General features: G+C 36.5%; 1 protein-coding gene across 1 annotated transcript; it reads right to left on the reverse strand.

The window, feature by feature from the left end:
* Positions 1 to 3,486: 3,486 nt before the first annotated feature.
* LOC122040662 (ethylene-responsive transcription factor 4-like) lies at positions 3,487 to 4,717 on the reverse strand. Its single transcript, XM_042600070.1, has one exon. It carries the CDS (start codon positions 4,409 to 4,411, stop codon positions 3,665 to 3,667), a length of 747 nt encoding a protein of 248 aa, XP_042456004.1. The 5' UTR covers positions 4,412 to 4,717; the 3' UTR covers positions 3,487 to 3,664.
* Positions 4,718 to 17,267: the final 12,550 nt, after the last annotated feature.

A 17,267-nucleotide genomic window follows, 5' to 3' on the forward strand; every position in this document is an offset into this window, starting at 1 on the left:
AATCCGAACACCCGAACAAAATGGGGGATTGCTTGATGGTCGACAGCCATATCACGTGGAAGGATGGTAATTTAGTTGTGCAAAACGACATTGTTCTCCCTCTCAGAAATGTGGAGTGGTCAAGTGGAACTGCACACTAAATCTGTTCCATACCACTTAAACAAGTTGACATTTTATTGGATTCGAAAATCAAATATGTTATTGGCAATAGATGGCATCTGTCTGAGCCCAATCCCCATTCATCTTTCTCTTCTTTATTTTTACAGTTGGGTTAGTTAAGAATGCTGCTACTTTCTCGTCTTGTCTCTTAACCCAGAGTGAGGTGCAATGATGTACGGACCAAGGCGCTCCCGCCTAGCCTAATCCGCAGCACAGGCTGCACCAGACCATGGGCTGCTAACTCATGCTGGTCCTAGCCCAATGATTGTTGCCCCACCAACCAGACCAGACCATGGACTCACTAATGTTGGGTCAGGCAGCCTTCCTTTCAATTCGTCACGGTCGCAGTCTGCGGATCACTGGATCAGGCGACAAATGTCATGAACACGCTCACTCAACCCACAGAAGGCAGTCAAACTTCCTCGGCATGCAACTTTGATCAAAAATTTATAATCGGTTCAAAAATTCAGTCTATTCAATTTCACTGAATAAAAAAAATTTAAAATTAAATCCGAATCGAATTAATTGATTTTTTAGAAACAAAAAATTAAATTTTCGAATAAACCGAACTAAAATTTTAAATTCGGAATAAAAAATTCGATCTATTCAATTTAATCGAATAAAAAAATTTAAAATCGAACCCGAACTAAATTAACTAAATTAACCGATTTTTTAGAAAAAAAAATTCTGAATAAATCAAATTGAATTTTTAAATTCGATCGATTTATTCGATTTAATTGAACTTTTATTTATTCTTAAGAATTGGGTTAAAAAAAAGGTACAACTTTAACATACTACTTACATTAGTTTTTATCAAAATCATGACAGATGAACGCTCGACCATGGCAGGTGAACGTTGACGGGTCGTTAAGGTTATTTACTCTCATTTGTCAATTTGTCATTCACATTGATATGATAAGAGCTAGTAGCTCATGTATCAAGAACTTGCAATTCAGCTATAGTCAAAATTTTAATTTAACTATTTTAATTTAAAATGAATTATTTTTAGATAATATTTTAAAATGAATATTTTTATTTGATATTACGAATAATATGTCAAGACAATATAATAGTTGTGGATATTGATTAGCACAGTTAAATATAAAATAACTCCTCGGGTAAAAAACGTTAGACCAAATACCCTCTATAATTTATTCATTCCAAAAAATAGGTGACAGAGTAGAAAAGCAACTAAAGTGACTATTTCAAACAAAAATTTTAAAAAAATCTCCAATAGTACTTGAATTCGTAAATGGAGAAGCTAAATAATACAACATAAAATGTACCACAACAATATTTTTTTTAAATCGACGTGTCCTACATTCTTTTGAAGGTGAACAATTTTACCTTTTATAAAAAAATATTAAAATATTAAAATTTTAAGGTGATTCCTAAATTTTGTTTCATTGCCCATTAGATAAATTCAAAAATGGTAGATGGATCATAAAAGATGGTACAGTAGCATGAGTGATTCAAATGTTGCAGGAGTTTATTTATGTGTGAAAATTGAATCATCATTTTCTCGGAAACTGAGTGTAATTTTTCTTTTTTTCTAGGAGTATGGGTACATTAATTTTACAATCATTTAATCTATATAAAAATATGATATAATTTTTTCTTCACATCGTTTATTTAAATTTTTATCAACTTACACCTTTTACATCATCAACTAATAACAGATAGGCTAAGATTAAATAAATAAAAAATAAATTAGTTGGGGTGATATCACATTTTAAATTAATCATAAATTTGGTTACATGAAATTTTTATTTTACTCCCAAATTTATCTTTAATTTTTAATTCTCTTGGAATTTTAAAATGATCAAAATATCCTTAAAAAATTAAAACTCTTTTTATTTATTGTTGATTTTATTTATTTTTTTAAAAAAAATCATGACTCTTTGAAAATATAAAAAAAATAATACTTGTTTTTAAAAAATTCTAAATTTCGTCCAATGTTCACTTGCAAGGCATGCATGATGACCTTCCTAAAGTGAGCATAACATTAATATAATGGAACTGGTTATACCGATTCTTAATTATATAATTAGTCATTAAATTACTGTAACAAACTCTGTCGTGTAAAAAATAATTTAATTTTTTATATTAGATATTAAATTGATAAGAACAAATACTGTAATGAACTCTCTCTTATATATAAAAAATTAATTTAATATCACACTTATTTTTAGCAAAAAAAAAAGTCAAGAAAAATATATTTTTTAATATCGCCGACCAAGATATTCATAAAAGTTTCTCCGTTAGCAGTGTTACCAATCTTAAGATGTGGGACTACAAAAAATCATAACAGTGCATATTCCTTAATAGAGTAATGAGAAAAATTCTTAATAATACTATTCAATTAGTCATACCTAATTAATTAATGAGAAAAAATTCTAATAATTCAATTAAGTCTCAAACTGTAAATCCCTGATTAATTAGTAGCGAAATTTTTTAATAATACACTGTAATTATTGAGCCTCGAACTCTAAATTTTTTATTAACGTATCTATTAAAATTTCTAATAAATCTTGAATTTTTTTTACTGTAAAAAAGGACATAATAAAATTTAATCTTGAAATTCACAAATTAATTGAAAGTTAGTTAGTTAGTTAGGAATAATATATATAAATTTGTTTCGAAATTCAACTAGCTCCAAATAAAGATATTAATTATTTAAATTATTATTATAATTATTATTTTTTATTAATTATTTTAATTAGGTCAGCTATAGGATATTTTTAATAATTTATATTATTGATTATTCTAATCACTTATCCAAATTGATTTATCTCTCACGAGCACAATCGAGTTGATTATTATAGAGTGGGTTTGCACCCTCTCGGCTTATTTCGATTTTTACTCTCTCCTACATGGGATAGTCCTGGGGATCGCTAGAATCACAAATTTTACCTTTTAATTAATTACTGACGACCAACTTGATGTATTATTACTTAAATTGCACATTAAGTTCAATCGCCTAGCCTAATCCACAGCACAGGCTGCACCAGACCATGGGCTACTAACTCATGCTGGTCCTAGCCCAATCAGCAGCACCGACTGGAATGGACTCAACACAACATGATTGTTGCCCCACCAACCAGACCAGACCATGGACCCACTAATATTGGGTCAGGCAGCCTTCCTTTCAATTCGTCACAGTCGCAGTCTGCGGATCAGGCGACAAACTTCATGAACACTCTCACTCAACACACGGAACCTCGCCATGCAGCTTTGAGAAGGGGCAATGCCACCGCACCCGTCCAGCCCACGCTTCTAGACTAACAATTTGATTATTTCCATTCTAGAAAAAGGAAAAAGAAAACAGAAGGCAATATAAAGGATTCTCTAGATTACACTGCAGTGTCCTTCAATTAAACAGGATAGAAAAAGAGTTTTTAATTAGCATTTTACAAAATTATCTCTTCCTCTGGATGCGTTTGTTTTTGAGGAAAAAGAAAAAAAAAAAAAAAAAAAAAAAAATTGGGAAAAGCGAGTTGTACGATCAGTCGAACTCTGGCTGAGGAAGCAGGTTCAGATCGAAATTTCGAAGGGGTTTCTTGGGCGCCGCTGGCGGAGGTAAAGGGTGGAGGCGCAGGTCGACCACCGTGGACGACTCGGAGTCGCTCTGCGCGGCGCGATGGATTGCGGCCGGCGGAAGGCCGGTGATGAACAGCGGATGACAGATGGTAACGTGGCGGCGATTGAACCCCGGCTCCGACTTCTCGGATCTGAGCCCGATCGAGTCGAGCAGGAAGCAGGGGCGGCCCGCCGTCGGCATTACCGGAGCGACGGGATACGGCCGAAAGGGAAACCGCGCGGCGCCGCGGCGGCCGCGGTCGAGGAGGTCCAAATCGACCGTCGGCGGGAGCGGGATCGCGAGCGGCGGCACCGTCGCCTCGCGACCGCAGGACTCCACCGTGCTGCTCTGGCTGCTAGGACTGCCTCCCGCGGCAGCAGCGGCGACCACCGCGACGCTCTTATTGGGGCAGGCGGCCTCAGGGCGGGGGAAGTTGGTCTTGGCCTTCGATCCGCGGTACTGGCGGGCGGCGGCGTCGTACGCCCGCGCGGCTTCCTCTGCGGTATCAAAGGTCCCTAGCCAAACCCGGCTCTTCTTCGCCGGATCTCTTATCTCCGCAGCGTACCGCCCCCACGGCCGCTTCCTCACTCCTCGGAAATGCATCTCCTTGCCTCCGCCGCCTCCAGCGTGCACGCTCCCTCTACCTTCGACGGCCGCCGGCGCCATACCCATCTCCGTTCTCCTTCTTTCTAATTAGTATTCCCCACCAATAAGCACATCCCAAAGTGGGTCGATTTGGAGGAGTTTATATATCAAATTACAGCGAGATTTAGATGGTAATTAGGGGGAAATGAGAATAACACGGCGCAATTCCCATACCCTATGGGACGTACCCGACGATCCACCCTAACAATTAGTTGCTGCATTCTGTCCAATGGGGCGTTCGTGAGGTTATCTGGCGAGAGGTTGTGGCGGCCAAGCAAGAATAAGACGCGACTACGGCACGGTTCTCTCGCTCTTTCTCTCCCCGTTCCGTCGGTGTGACGGGAGGTCGTTAATTATTTTGACCACTCTGCGGCGGCTGACGCGCGATGCGGACGGAAGGAACGCACCAGTTGTCGACATCGGCCGCTTACGCGCCGCACAATTTGGATCGCCGCGCCGGACCCACACCTTCCGCACTCGGGCCTCGTGGAGCTGCTCACGCGGTTTGCGGATACGCAGCACGAGGCAGCGAGGATAGCTGAGGACGAGATCCGTGCGGGCGCACCAGCCAACTATAAATCAAAGTGGCGGCTTGAGAATCATCGAAGGATATATATTTTTTTAATTTTTAATAAAAAAAAATATTTCATTTCATTATCAAAATGATATAGTTACTTCTAATATATTATTTATTATTATTATTTTTATCATATACACTAAATTCTAAATTAGTCTCATATATTGCAATAAATAATCTGTTATTGAAAATTTATAAAATATTAATTAAATTTAAATTACACTGAATTCAATTCAATTTATAGTCGATATAGCATAAATAGATAATTTCAGACTACCAACAAGAATTGATTTCTGCTAATTGCTGAGTGCAGACCGAGCTTCAAGTCCTAGCAGACTTAATGGACGGGCGAGTAAGCGGTAGATTGGTCAATCGGGCAGTAAGGCCGAGCAAGTTCAACTTGACAGAGAGCAGGTCGAGTGAGAGCCCGATCGGGCCGAGCGGTTAGAGAGGCCGGTCGAGCGAAGCAGATAGGTCAAGCGAGGTGATGCCGATCGAGCGAAGCAGATAGGTCGAGCGAAGTGATGCCGATCGAGCGAAGCAGAAATGCAACTCGAGAGAGAAGTGTCGGTCAGTCAAGCTGAGTCGGCCGAGCAAAGTTGTTGAGCGGGCAAGAGGAGAGGCTGACCGGGCAAGGGACCGATCGAGAGAAGCAGACAGGCTGAGCGGCTGAAGGAGCAGAGGAGCCCAATCGTATGAACAACCTCCTAAGCGAGAAAAAGGACTAAGGCCTGCGAGAGTCGCAGTTTCCTTGAAACAGATTCGCCCACCTTCGGCTATGCTTCAAGGCTCACTAAGATCATCTGTTTCCCAAGATACAACAATTGACGGTAATTCCCACCAAGTATTGGTGGTCACGGCGAACTAAATGACACCCGATTGATATCACGAACACTCTGCCGAGCAGGAGTTGCATGACAGAGGAGGAGAGAATGAAGGTGGAGAGCCTCTGCTTGCGTTGCTGTGTGTCGTCTGTCTGTGAGGTTTACACGACAAAATGTTGGTTGTTCCACTTGGTTAAATTTTACCCCGATCAATCCGACATTCGGCATGGTTCAATGCAATCCAGACCCTGAATTTGCACCCCTTGCGCATCCACGCGTGAGAGAGAGTCTCTCCCCATGCATTTGTTAACATCCTCAATGCATGTGAATCAATATAAACCAACCAACATGCTATGAAACTCCCAATGTGGAACTAATGTCCACAATGAAGTTTCTATCCTCTTCCACCTCTTCTCCATTCACACATATTCAACATTAATTATATAAACAAAATAAATTTACTTTAGAATAGATTAAAAAATTATAAGGGCTCATGATCATCATTCCCTATCCAAAATTTAAAATTTATAATAAAAAAAATTACTTTATGAAATTTAGATATTTATTTTTCATTACACAATACATTTCTATATAATTTATCATATCTTTATTTTTTATATTTTTTTCTTTCTTCTTTATATTTTCTTATTATTAAAATGAAAAGTGAGAATTAGAAAAAAATAATAATATTTTAGGGAATACATTTTATTTCCTAAATTTAAAAAAATAATGTTTGAAAAATCTAAATTTAGTGAATGCATAGGATGATGTAAAGATTTTTTATATAAAATAAATCTAATATAGACGCTCTTATAAGAGCATCCATAATGGAGTGTTAAATGGATATTAACACCCTTCTCTATTGTGAGGAGAGAGAGGAACAAATGTTAAGAGGAATGAACATCCCTCTCTCTCATCTATTTTTTTTAAATTTTTTAAATAGTAATAAATATAGTAAAAGAAATTTAATATTTTTTTAAAATAGTAAAATTATTTTTTAAAAAATAATATTATTATTAAAAATAATAATAATAATTTAAATATTTTAAAACATATTTATTTAATATGATAAAATTTTAAGATAATTGAGTGGACTGTGGGATCCATAAATAATGGAGATTAAGGGCATCCGTAGTCGTAAACCTCTTAAAGAGGTTTATACTCTGCCACATCATTATCACATCAAAAATTAAAAATCTTACTTCTTTTAAAAACCACTCTCTATTATCATAAAACCTCTCTCTTTTAAAAACTTCACTTCTTTTAAAATTCTCTCTCTATCCTCTCTCCACTATATTTTTTATAAACCTGGTCCTAAGATTTTGATACAGGTTTATAAAAAAAACTATAAACCCCACCTATGTAGTGGGAGAGTGGTTTATATTGAGAGATTTATAGCATACATTGTATGTCATAAACCTCCCACTGCAGATGCCCTAATGTTAAAAAAATATGGGTGAAAGAGATATATTGTTATAATAAGTATATGGTATTGGACCCCATTTTTTTATGAGGTAGTGGGTGTTATAATAAGGGTGGAGTGTGGATGCTCTAACAACTAAATTTAGAGCATCCATGTTGATGTTAATATGTGAATATTATAACACCTAAATAGTATTACAAATCAATGTGGATGGGTGCTATAATACCCACACATTAATCGTGTTCAATTCTTTGAACATGGTTAATAAGCGGATTTATATAAAAAATTCAAAAATTGAGAAAATAAATTTTAACATAAAGAATAAAAATGAATAAATGGATAATGGGGTCCACAAATAATCAATGTTAATGTTAAAATGAATGTGTGTTAATAAAAAAAAGTGTTAATATAATAGATATATGACATTCTATTTGAAGATGTGGCATATATTAACGTTCAATTCAATGTGGATGCCCTTATAACTTCTTTAATGTGAATATTATTCCACAAGACAAGTTAGTATTGTAGTAGCTATAAAATTATAGTAGTTATATATAGTTTCGTAACTAGTATAATATATAGTATAGTAACTACTAATTGTAACTATTACAATATAAATATTATTGAACATATCAAATTCACCTTGTCGGTTTGAGATTTAATTCATGTGACGGAAAATAATAATGTCAAACTCTATATTTAAGAGTAATTATGTTATTTTAGGGGATGGGTAAGAAGTTTTTTTGGATTATTTTTTTTTAAAACAACACCTAAATTATTTTAAAAAGATACTTTGATTTTTGCCCAAAAACATTCTCTTAATAGTCTGTAATAAAGAAGCTCCATGCTAGCTAGGATGGACATATACTAGTGTTTTTAGAAAACTAGAAGATTAATAGACATGGACATAGATAAGATATGATAGTACACTATAGAAGGCATGTGATAACAGATGACTCGTTCATCTAAGCATGCTTTATCATCAATTTCATAGTGAGATAAAATGAGTAAATCATGATAATCAAATGACAACTTTATGTGGGATACTATAGAAAAATAGAAGAACGGGGACATAATAGAAATGTGTCAAAATATTCTTGTCTATTCTTCTCGTATAAAACCGTTTACATGTATATGCAAGTTGGCTAAAAAGAAAAAAACAAAGACAATGCATATTTAACATTTATTAAGTAATAGAAATGTGTAAAAATATTCTTGTCTATTCTTCTCGTATAAAACCGTTTACATGTATATGCAAGTTGGCTAAAAAGAAAAAAACAAAGACAATGCATATTTAACATTTATTAAGTAATAGAAATGTGTAAAAATATTCTTATCTATTCTTCTCGTATAAAACCGTTTACATGTATATGCAAGTTGGCTAAAAAGGAAAAAAAAAAAAAAAAAGACAATACATATTTAACATTTATTACCACAAGATAAATAAGGGAAATAATGAGCTTGTAATCTTTTTCGAATAGCATATTGAATATGTTTTCAATTTCTAAATATGCTTTTGAAATATCATATTTTAACACTCTGTCTTAACTTGAGCATGAATATTTAAAATACACAACTTGTATAGATGAGATTGAAAAAGTGACTTTCCAAGCGATATAGTAAAGACATTCGTAATTTGAGTATTCGATGGAGTGGAGCAGGAGTGGATCCAGTTTTTTTTTTTTTGGGGGGGGGGGGGGGGGGGGGGGGGGGATATTATGAGATTTCATTGATGGAAATAGAGGATACCGTCTCTTGTTCTGTGTAAAAATTGACCCTTTATATTTAAATTTCTGGATTCGTCATATCTGTGAAGGTAGTAAAAATTTGACCCAATTGAATTCTTTCCCTAACCACATGATAATTCATTTCAATTTGCTTTGTTCGCTGATGGAAAACAGGATTTACCGCAATATATAGTGCTAATTTGTTATCACAATGCAATATAGCAGGACCCAGATTATCGATTTGAAGTCCTATAAAAGGTATCTCAACCAAGTTAACTCACATGTAATTACTGTCATTGCTGCTTTATCTATGTAGAAGAATGAGAAACAGTTGGTTGTTTCTTTGTCTTCCAAGAAACAAGAGAGGAACTAAGGAAAACACAATATCAAGACATTGATCACCTTGAAGTAGGGCAACTTCCCCAATCAGCATAACAATAGCTAATTAACTTAAGGTCATTTTTGCTTGAAAGAAAAATGTCTTGGTTAGGTGCTCCCTTTAAATATCTTAGAACTCGAATAGATACATCAAGATATGGTTTGAGTGGATAATGCATGAATTGACTAAGAAGATACATTGAATAAGTGATATCTCAATGAATAATTGTTAAGTAAATAAGTTTTCCAACAAGTCTTCTATATCGTGAAGAATCTTTAAGAATTTCTCCATCTGTTTGCGTGAGTTTAAAATTTTATTCCATAGGGCAATTAATTGGAGCAACTCCAAGAAGACCCATTTCATCAAGCAGATCTAATGTGTACTTTCATTGTGATATAGAATTCCTTGTTTCGATATAGCCACTTCTATTCCCAAAAGGTGTTTCAATTTTCCAAGGTCTTTCATTTGAAAGTACTCATGTAAAAGCTTTTAAGAGTTCTTATGACATTAGGATCATTTCCCGTAATTATAATGTCATCAACATAAATCAATACAGTCATGAATGAGTCTCCATATTCTTGTGTGAACAATGAATAATCTGCCATAAATGACTTAAAATTGGTCTTTTGAATGACTATAGAAAATTTTGAATACTAATTGCAAGAAGCTTGTTTTAATATATAGAGGGACTTGTTTAGTCGAAAAACGATGTTCTCCTCCTGTAGACTATAATCAAGCGGCAGAAGCATGTATACTTCTTCATCTAGATCACCATGAAGAAAAGCATTTTAAATATCAAGTTGATGAAGCGACCAACCACTTGCAGTAGCTATAGCTAGTAGACAACAGACGGTGACTAACATGGCTACTGGTGCAAAAGTCTTATTATAATCTAACCCTTCAACTTGTGTATAACCTTTAGCGACAAGTCTCCCCTTGTAACACTCAATGGATCCATTTGATTTGTACTTGATTTTGTATACCCATTTGTAACCAATTGGCTTCTTTCCTTGAGGTAAAGAAGGATCCATGTACCATTTGTTGGTGTAGTTAACACTAATAATCAAACTTAGGTTTTGATATATGATAAAAGGTTAAAGTTAGATTATGTCTGATCTAATGTATTTACCAAGTGTGCAGGTCAAAAGAGTAGATGTGCCTAGACTCTAGAGGACCTGACACCAAGCTGAAGTTCAATTAAGTCAGGAGTGTTGGGGTTCAATCAAAGTCCCATATTGGAAAAATTTAATAAAGATCAAGGGGTTAAAATGATGCATGATATCTCCATTGGCATGAGACATTTTGGTTAGAGCCCAAGAGCAAAGCCATAAGGGTCTAGGCCCAAAGTGGGCAATATCATATCATTATGGAGGTATATGAATATCCTTTGGGTACAACAAATGGTATTAGAGTCATGGTCCAGACCAGATGCAATGTGGGGTGACCTTAAACAAAGTTGAGGGTGTGCTCGGAGTAGGTCAGGGTGACCAGATACTTATAAGGAGGCCCGGAGCAGGTCAGGATGACTGAATGCTCGCAGGTAGGCTCGAAGTAGATCGAGATGACCAGATGCTTGCAGGGAGGCCTGGAATAGGTCAGGATGATCGGATACTTGCAGGGAGGCCCGGAGTAAGTCAAGAGTGACCGAAAGAGGATACTCGCGTAGAGGCCCGGAGTAGGTCAGGATAACTGGATGCTTGCGAGGAGGCCTAGAGTAGGTCAGGGTGATCAGTACTTGCGGGAGACGAGTAGGTCAAGGTGATCGCATGATTACAGGGAGGCTCGAAGCATGTCAAGGTGATAAAATGCTCGTAGGGAGGCCCAGAGTAGGTCAAGATGACCGGGTGCAGATGCGGCCCAGAGCAGGTCAGGGTGACCAGATGCTCTCGGGAAGGCCCGGACCATGAGAGTAATTGTGGTCCTTCATTTAAGCGGAGAATTGTTGGGGTTCAATTAAAGTCCCACATTGGAAAGATTTGATAACGATCATAGGGTTAAAAGATGCATGATATTTCCATTGGCATGAGGCTTTTTAGGTAGAGCCCAAGAGGAAAGTCATAAGAGCCTAAACCCAAAGTGGATAATATCATGTCATTGTGGAGATATGTGAATATCCTTTGGGTACAACAAGGAGGACCTGATAACTGTAAGTATCCCGTGTTGATTTTGATGTGATCAACCAAGTCAACTTAGGTTCTGTTGTGTTTGATCCTGGTGTCTAAGTGTACAAGAACTTAGGAGCACAAGAAGTCGAACGAAAGACACAGCTAGTGAGAAGGATGACACGGGAAAGAGTTGACGGGCTCGGTGCACTTGAGGTGTTGCGGAAGAGTACACTGGTAGACTAAAAGGAAGCGCGCAGCATTTTCGAGGAATGAGAAGTCGAAGTGGAAGATTGCTCGAGGAGAAGGCCAGAAGATGGGTTCAGGTGAGCTCAATTTTGGATGGTTGAGATCACCCAAGCGATCAGAGAGAGGTCAGACAATTAGCACAAGGTTGACTGATCCGGAAGCCCGAACCATACGGGCACCCAGACAAGATGGTCTGAGCTCCCGGACCACTAGGGAGCCCGAAGGGTACCTAGTCGCTGTAGATCAACTTTTGAGTCCACGTCAACATTGGTCCAAGCACCCGGAGAGGGTCCGAGCGCTCGAAAGTGGATAAAACTTTATCACTTAGCCGTTACGTAGCCGTTGCATGAAGATAGAGTTTTACCATGCTGGGGCCGCCTGGACCGCGTCACGTCAGCAAACGGTCACTTTGACCAATGAGCCTATAAAAAGAGCCTTGGTGCTCTTCATTGCATACAACAATTTCTGTATTAGAATTCTTTCACTCTGTTTTTCATTTGTCTATGCGTTCAACGTTTGATACGAGGCTTATCCACCTCCGACTTATATCAAAGAAGGAGTTGATTAGTTGAGTTTCATTTTCCTTGGATTAACAACCTTCCCGGTTGCAAACCAAGTAAATATTTTTGTCTCGTACTTCTTTTATGTATTTTAGTTTTTTTTTAGTAAAGCATTTGTCTTAATCAAAATCGTAAGTTTTGAGAAAGGTATACTTATTTTTTTCAAGACAATTCACCCCCCCCCCCCCTCTTGCTGGCCACACAAGATCTACAATTAGTATCAGAGTTCAACTGTTTCAAAAGGACTAGCCTCCGACCGAAGCACACAAGATGACGGCCAAAACAAGTATTCATCCGCCTAAGTTCGTAGGAGACTTCACCCACTGAAATAAGAAAATGGAGGTATACTTTAAAATAGATTTTGATATTTTCCTAATTTTAAAAAATGGTTTTGTAGTACCTATCGAAAAGAACGATGATATAAAGAAGAAGGAGAACTAGAAAAAGAAGGAACAAACCAAATTTATGGCCAACGAAAAAGTAAAATTCCATTTGTTGAGTACACTGCCATCACAAGAGGTTAACAAGATCGGAGTCTACAAGTCTACAAATGATCTCTGGGAAAAATTCCTAGAGCTTCACGAAGGATTCTTCGAAGGCAAGCTCACAAGAAGAGATCTATTTCAGAACCAACTAACAAATCTTCGATTAAAGGAAGGTGAAACGGTCCTTCAACTGCACGCCAAGCTAAAGGAGCTAATCACCGAACTCACGTATCTCAGAGAAAAGGTAACCAACTGAGATTCACTAAGGTATGTGCTTAATACTTTTTCAAAAAAACCAGAATGGTCAACCTAAGTAGATGCATACTACATCTCTAGGGACTTAAAGCTAAGTAATCTAGAAAAATTATTTTCTACCTTTGAAATTCATAAATCTAGATGTACAGAACTAAAAAAGGAGTTGAATCAGAACATTGCCTTAAAAGCAAAAAATGGACGAACCAGATTCTGAAACTTTCATCAACAAAAATGAAGTAGCACTAATGGTAAGAAACCTAAGTAAATTTCTTAAAACTAACAAATTTCACAAGTTGTAGGTAAAGAAATACCTTTGAAGTAAAAGGAAGGTTCGATGCTACAACTACCAAGAAGAAGGGCACATTAAGGATGATTGTCCTAAACTTAAAAGGAAGGGAAAAAAGACAAAGGACCAAGACGAATGAAACACAAGAACTTAAAAACTACATGCAATGAATCATTGCCCCCCGAGTCAGAGATCGAGGCTTATGCCAGACTGATACTAGTGGCGAACTATCAAAGGGATGAAGAAAGTACATCAGATATGAGCATTGATGAAGGTGGAGCATCATTAGAAGAAAGCATCGACGAAAGGGGAGTGTCATTAGATGAAAGCATTGATGAGGAAAAAGCATCAGAACACGAGGTAAGCGAGGTACGTGCTTTATCTTCTGAGCAATCATACCAGTTTATTAAAATTATTACTAGAAATATAGTTAAATTAGAAAAAGAAAATGCAAAGTTAAAGTTAACATTAGAAAATGCATGCAAATTTGAAGATTTTGATAATTTAAAATTTTAAAATAAAAAGTTAAAAGAACAATAAGAAAAATTATACAAGGATGATGCATGCTTACATGTTCCAGAGCTTAAAAATTATCAAAAACTAAATTGGTATTTTAGATATCAAAAGGGTCAAATTAGAAAATTATCATGAAAATACATTCCTAAAAAATTTCTGATTAATCCAATAGTTAGGAAATTATATTGGGTTGCTAAATCATGCTTAGGTTAAATTTTCACACATGCTCTAATTTTTATTTGCATTAATATTTTCATGCAGCATGCTTAATTTTTTTTAAAATAATTTGTTTTGTAACCTTTGTATTTGTAATTAATTAGATTGTGATGTTTCCAAGAAAAAGAATTTCATTACTTATATGTAGGAAAAAATTTTAAAATTTTTTTAACTGATGTATTATTTTTTATAAATTTTTTAACAAAAATGGTATTTGTGAAATTAAAATTATTTTATAAAGTTATTTTTGAAATTATTTTTTGGTGATAAAACATCATATTCTCTATCAAAGGAAATTTTGCTGAAAATTTTCAATGTTATTTAATTTTCAACAATTTTTTTTTATCAAAATCCTAATTTTAATATTAAAAATTCTCAATATTTAATTTTTTAAAATTTACATTCTTAGAAAAAAATTTCAAGATTTTTTTAAGTTTATAAACTATTTTTAAACAATTTGTTAAGAAAATATATCTCCTGTATAAAATAATTCATTATTGCTAAATATAATTTTATTTATTTGTAAAAATTTTATCATTATTTTGAATAAGTATGTTTAACCGTGAAAAAATATTTAAGAAAATTTTTCCAATTAAAAATAATTTTAAAATTATTTCTTCCAAAATTAGTTTATAAATCACAAAAATTTAGTTTTCCGAAATATAAACTTCATAATTTTTCTGAATGTTAGTCACTATTTTTTTATCTCTTAGAATTTATTTCAAAATTATTTTCAGAGTATACCCCTATTTTTAATATGATCAAAGGAGGAGAATTATATATTAAGTCTAAGGGGAGATACATTTTAATTTTGCATTGTATAAATGTTTATTAATTGCAATTATTTCCCTATTACTTTACTGTTTTTTGTTTTGTTTCTCTAACTTAGCTTGGGGTGATCACATCAAAAAGGGGAGATTGAAAATACCTCATGTTAGTTTTGATGTGATCAACCAAGTCTAGTTAGGTCATGTTGTGTTTAATTATTGTGTCTAAGTGTGCAGAAACTTAGGAGAACTAGAAGTCAAGCGAAAGACACAGCTAGTGAGAAAGATGACACGGGAAAGAGTCAACGAACTCGGTGGGTCCGAGGGATGAGGTGTTGCAGAAGAATACGCTCAAGCGAAAGACATAGCTAGTGAGAAAGATGACACGGGAAAGAGTCAACGAACTCGGTGGGTCCGAGGAATGAGGTGCTGCAGAAGAATACGCTGGCAGACGAAAAGGAAGCGCGTGGCATTTCCAAGGGACGAAAAGCAGGAGCGTAAGATTGCTTGAGAAGGCCTAAAATTAGATTCGGGTGAGCCCAATTCCAGATGGATGAGATCACCCAAGCGACTGGAGAAGGTGCTGGACAGTCGGCACAAGGCTGACTGATTCGGGTGCCTGAATCACCTAGGTGCCCAAAGTGCGCCTCGTCGTTGCGGATCAACTTTTGGGTCCACATCAGCAATTGTCTAGGTGCCCGAAGAGGGTCCGGGCACTCGAAAGTGGATAAAACTTTATCACTTAGCCATTGTGTAACTATTACGTAGAGATAGAGTTTTGCCACGTTGGGGGCACCCGGACCGCACCATGTTAGCAAATGATCACTTTGACTAGTGAGCCTAGAAAAGGAGTCCTGGCGCTCTTCATTTCACACAACACTTTCTGTATTCGAATTTTTTCACTTTGTTTTCCATTTTCCTGTGCGTTTAACATTCTGTACGAGGCTTCTCCGCCTCTGACTTGTGTCGAAGAAGGAATTGATTACTTGAGCTTCATTTACCTTGGATTATCAATTTCCCCGGTTGTAAACCAAGTAAATCTTTTTGTCTCGTACTTTTTTCATGCATTTTAGTAAAGTGTTTATCTTAATCAAAGTTGTAAATTTTGAAAAAGATGTAAGTACCTGTGGTAATTTTTATGTGATCAACTAAGTTAAATTAGGTCTTGTTGTCTTTTGATGTCTTATGTTTAAGTGTGTAAGAAATTAGGAGAATAATAAGTCAAACGAAAGACACAGCTAGCGAGAAGGACGGTACAGGAGAGAGTTGACAGGCTCGGTACGTCCGAGGGATGAGGTATTACGGAAGATTACGCTGGCAAAAGAGAAGGAAGCGCCCGGAGTTTTCGAGGGACGAGAAGCCGAAGTAGAAGACTACTTGAGAAGGTTAGAAAATAGGTTCGGGTAAGCCTTATTTCCGGATGGCCGAAATCACCCAAGTGAGTGGAGCTAAAGCAAAAGCCCGAATAGAAAGTCAACTTTGAGTTGATTCTGGTCCGGGCTCCCGAAGTCTGGGCACCTGGACCAGTTTAGTGCCACCCGGGGTGCCTTGACCTCTTCGGTGTTGTGGTTCAAATTTGCAAGGGTTTGGGGGCCCGGAGCGGGTCTGAGCGCCCAGAGCGGGATTTATCCTGCACCCGATACATAGCCGTTTGTGTGATGATAAGATTTACCACTCTGGGGGCGCTCAGAGAGGACGTGTCACATCATCAAATGGTCATTTTCAACAGTGAGCTATAAATAGAGCCCTGATCTTCTCCTTTTATAACAACACATTCTATACTTCAAGTTTCGTTCTGTTTTTCATTTTCGAGCGTTATTTCTGTATACGAGGCTTCTCCGTCTCCGACATTTTGTTCGAGAAGGAGATCTTCATGCTAAGCTTATTTACCTTGGAGTAGTAGTCCTCTAATTGCTAACCAAGTATCCTCAGAAGGACTAACCACCAACTGAAGCAAAGACAATGGTCAGAATAAGCATCCATCCACTGAAGTTCGAAGGAGACTTCACACACTCGAAGAAAAAAATGGAAGTATATTTTAAAATAGATTTTGATATATTTTTAATTTTAAAAAATGATTTTACAATACTTACCGATAACAACATTGAGTTGAATAAAGAAGAACACTGGATGAAGAAAGAACAAACCAAATTTGTGGCAAATGGAAAAACAAAATTCCATCTATTAAGCACGTTGCCACCACAAGAGGTAAACTAAATCGGAGTCTACCAGTCTGCAAAAAACCTCTGGAAAAAATTCTTGGAGATTTACAACGGATCATCTGAAGCCAAGCTCGTAAGGAGAGATCTACTTCGGAACCAACTGACGAATCTGCGACTAAAGGAAGGTGAAACAGTTCCTCAATTGCGCTCCATGCTAAAAGAGCTAGTCACCAAACTCATGCATCTCGGAGAAAAGTTAACCAATCGAGATTCGCTAAGGGATGCGCGTAATACTTTTCCTAGACAACGAGATCGACGAGGGTAAGTCAGGTATGATTTCTACCTTCTGATAAAG

Source organism: Zingiber officinale, chromosome 2A (assembly GCF_018446385.1).
Source record: "Zingiber officinale cultivar Zhangliang chromosome 2A, Zo_v1.1, whole genome shotgun sequence".
NCBI lineage: Eukaryota > Viridiplantae > Streptophyta > Magnoliopsida > Zingiberales > Zingiberaceae > Zingiber > Zingiber officinale.

Coding starts and splice junctions, on each gene's coding strand:
- LOC122040662 (XM_042600070.1), bottom strand. CDS start 4,411: ATGGGTATGGCGCCGGCGGCCGTCGAAGGTAGAGGGAGCGTGCACGCT.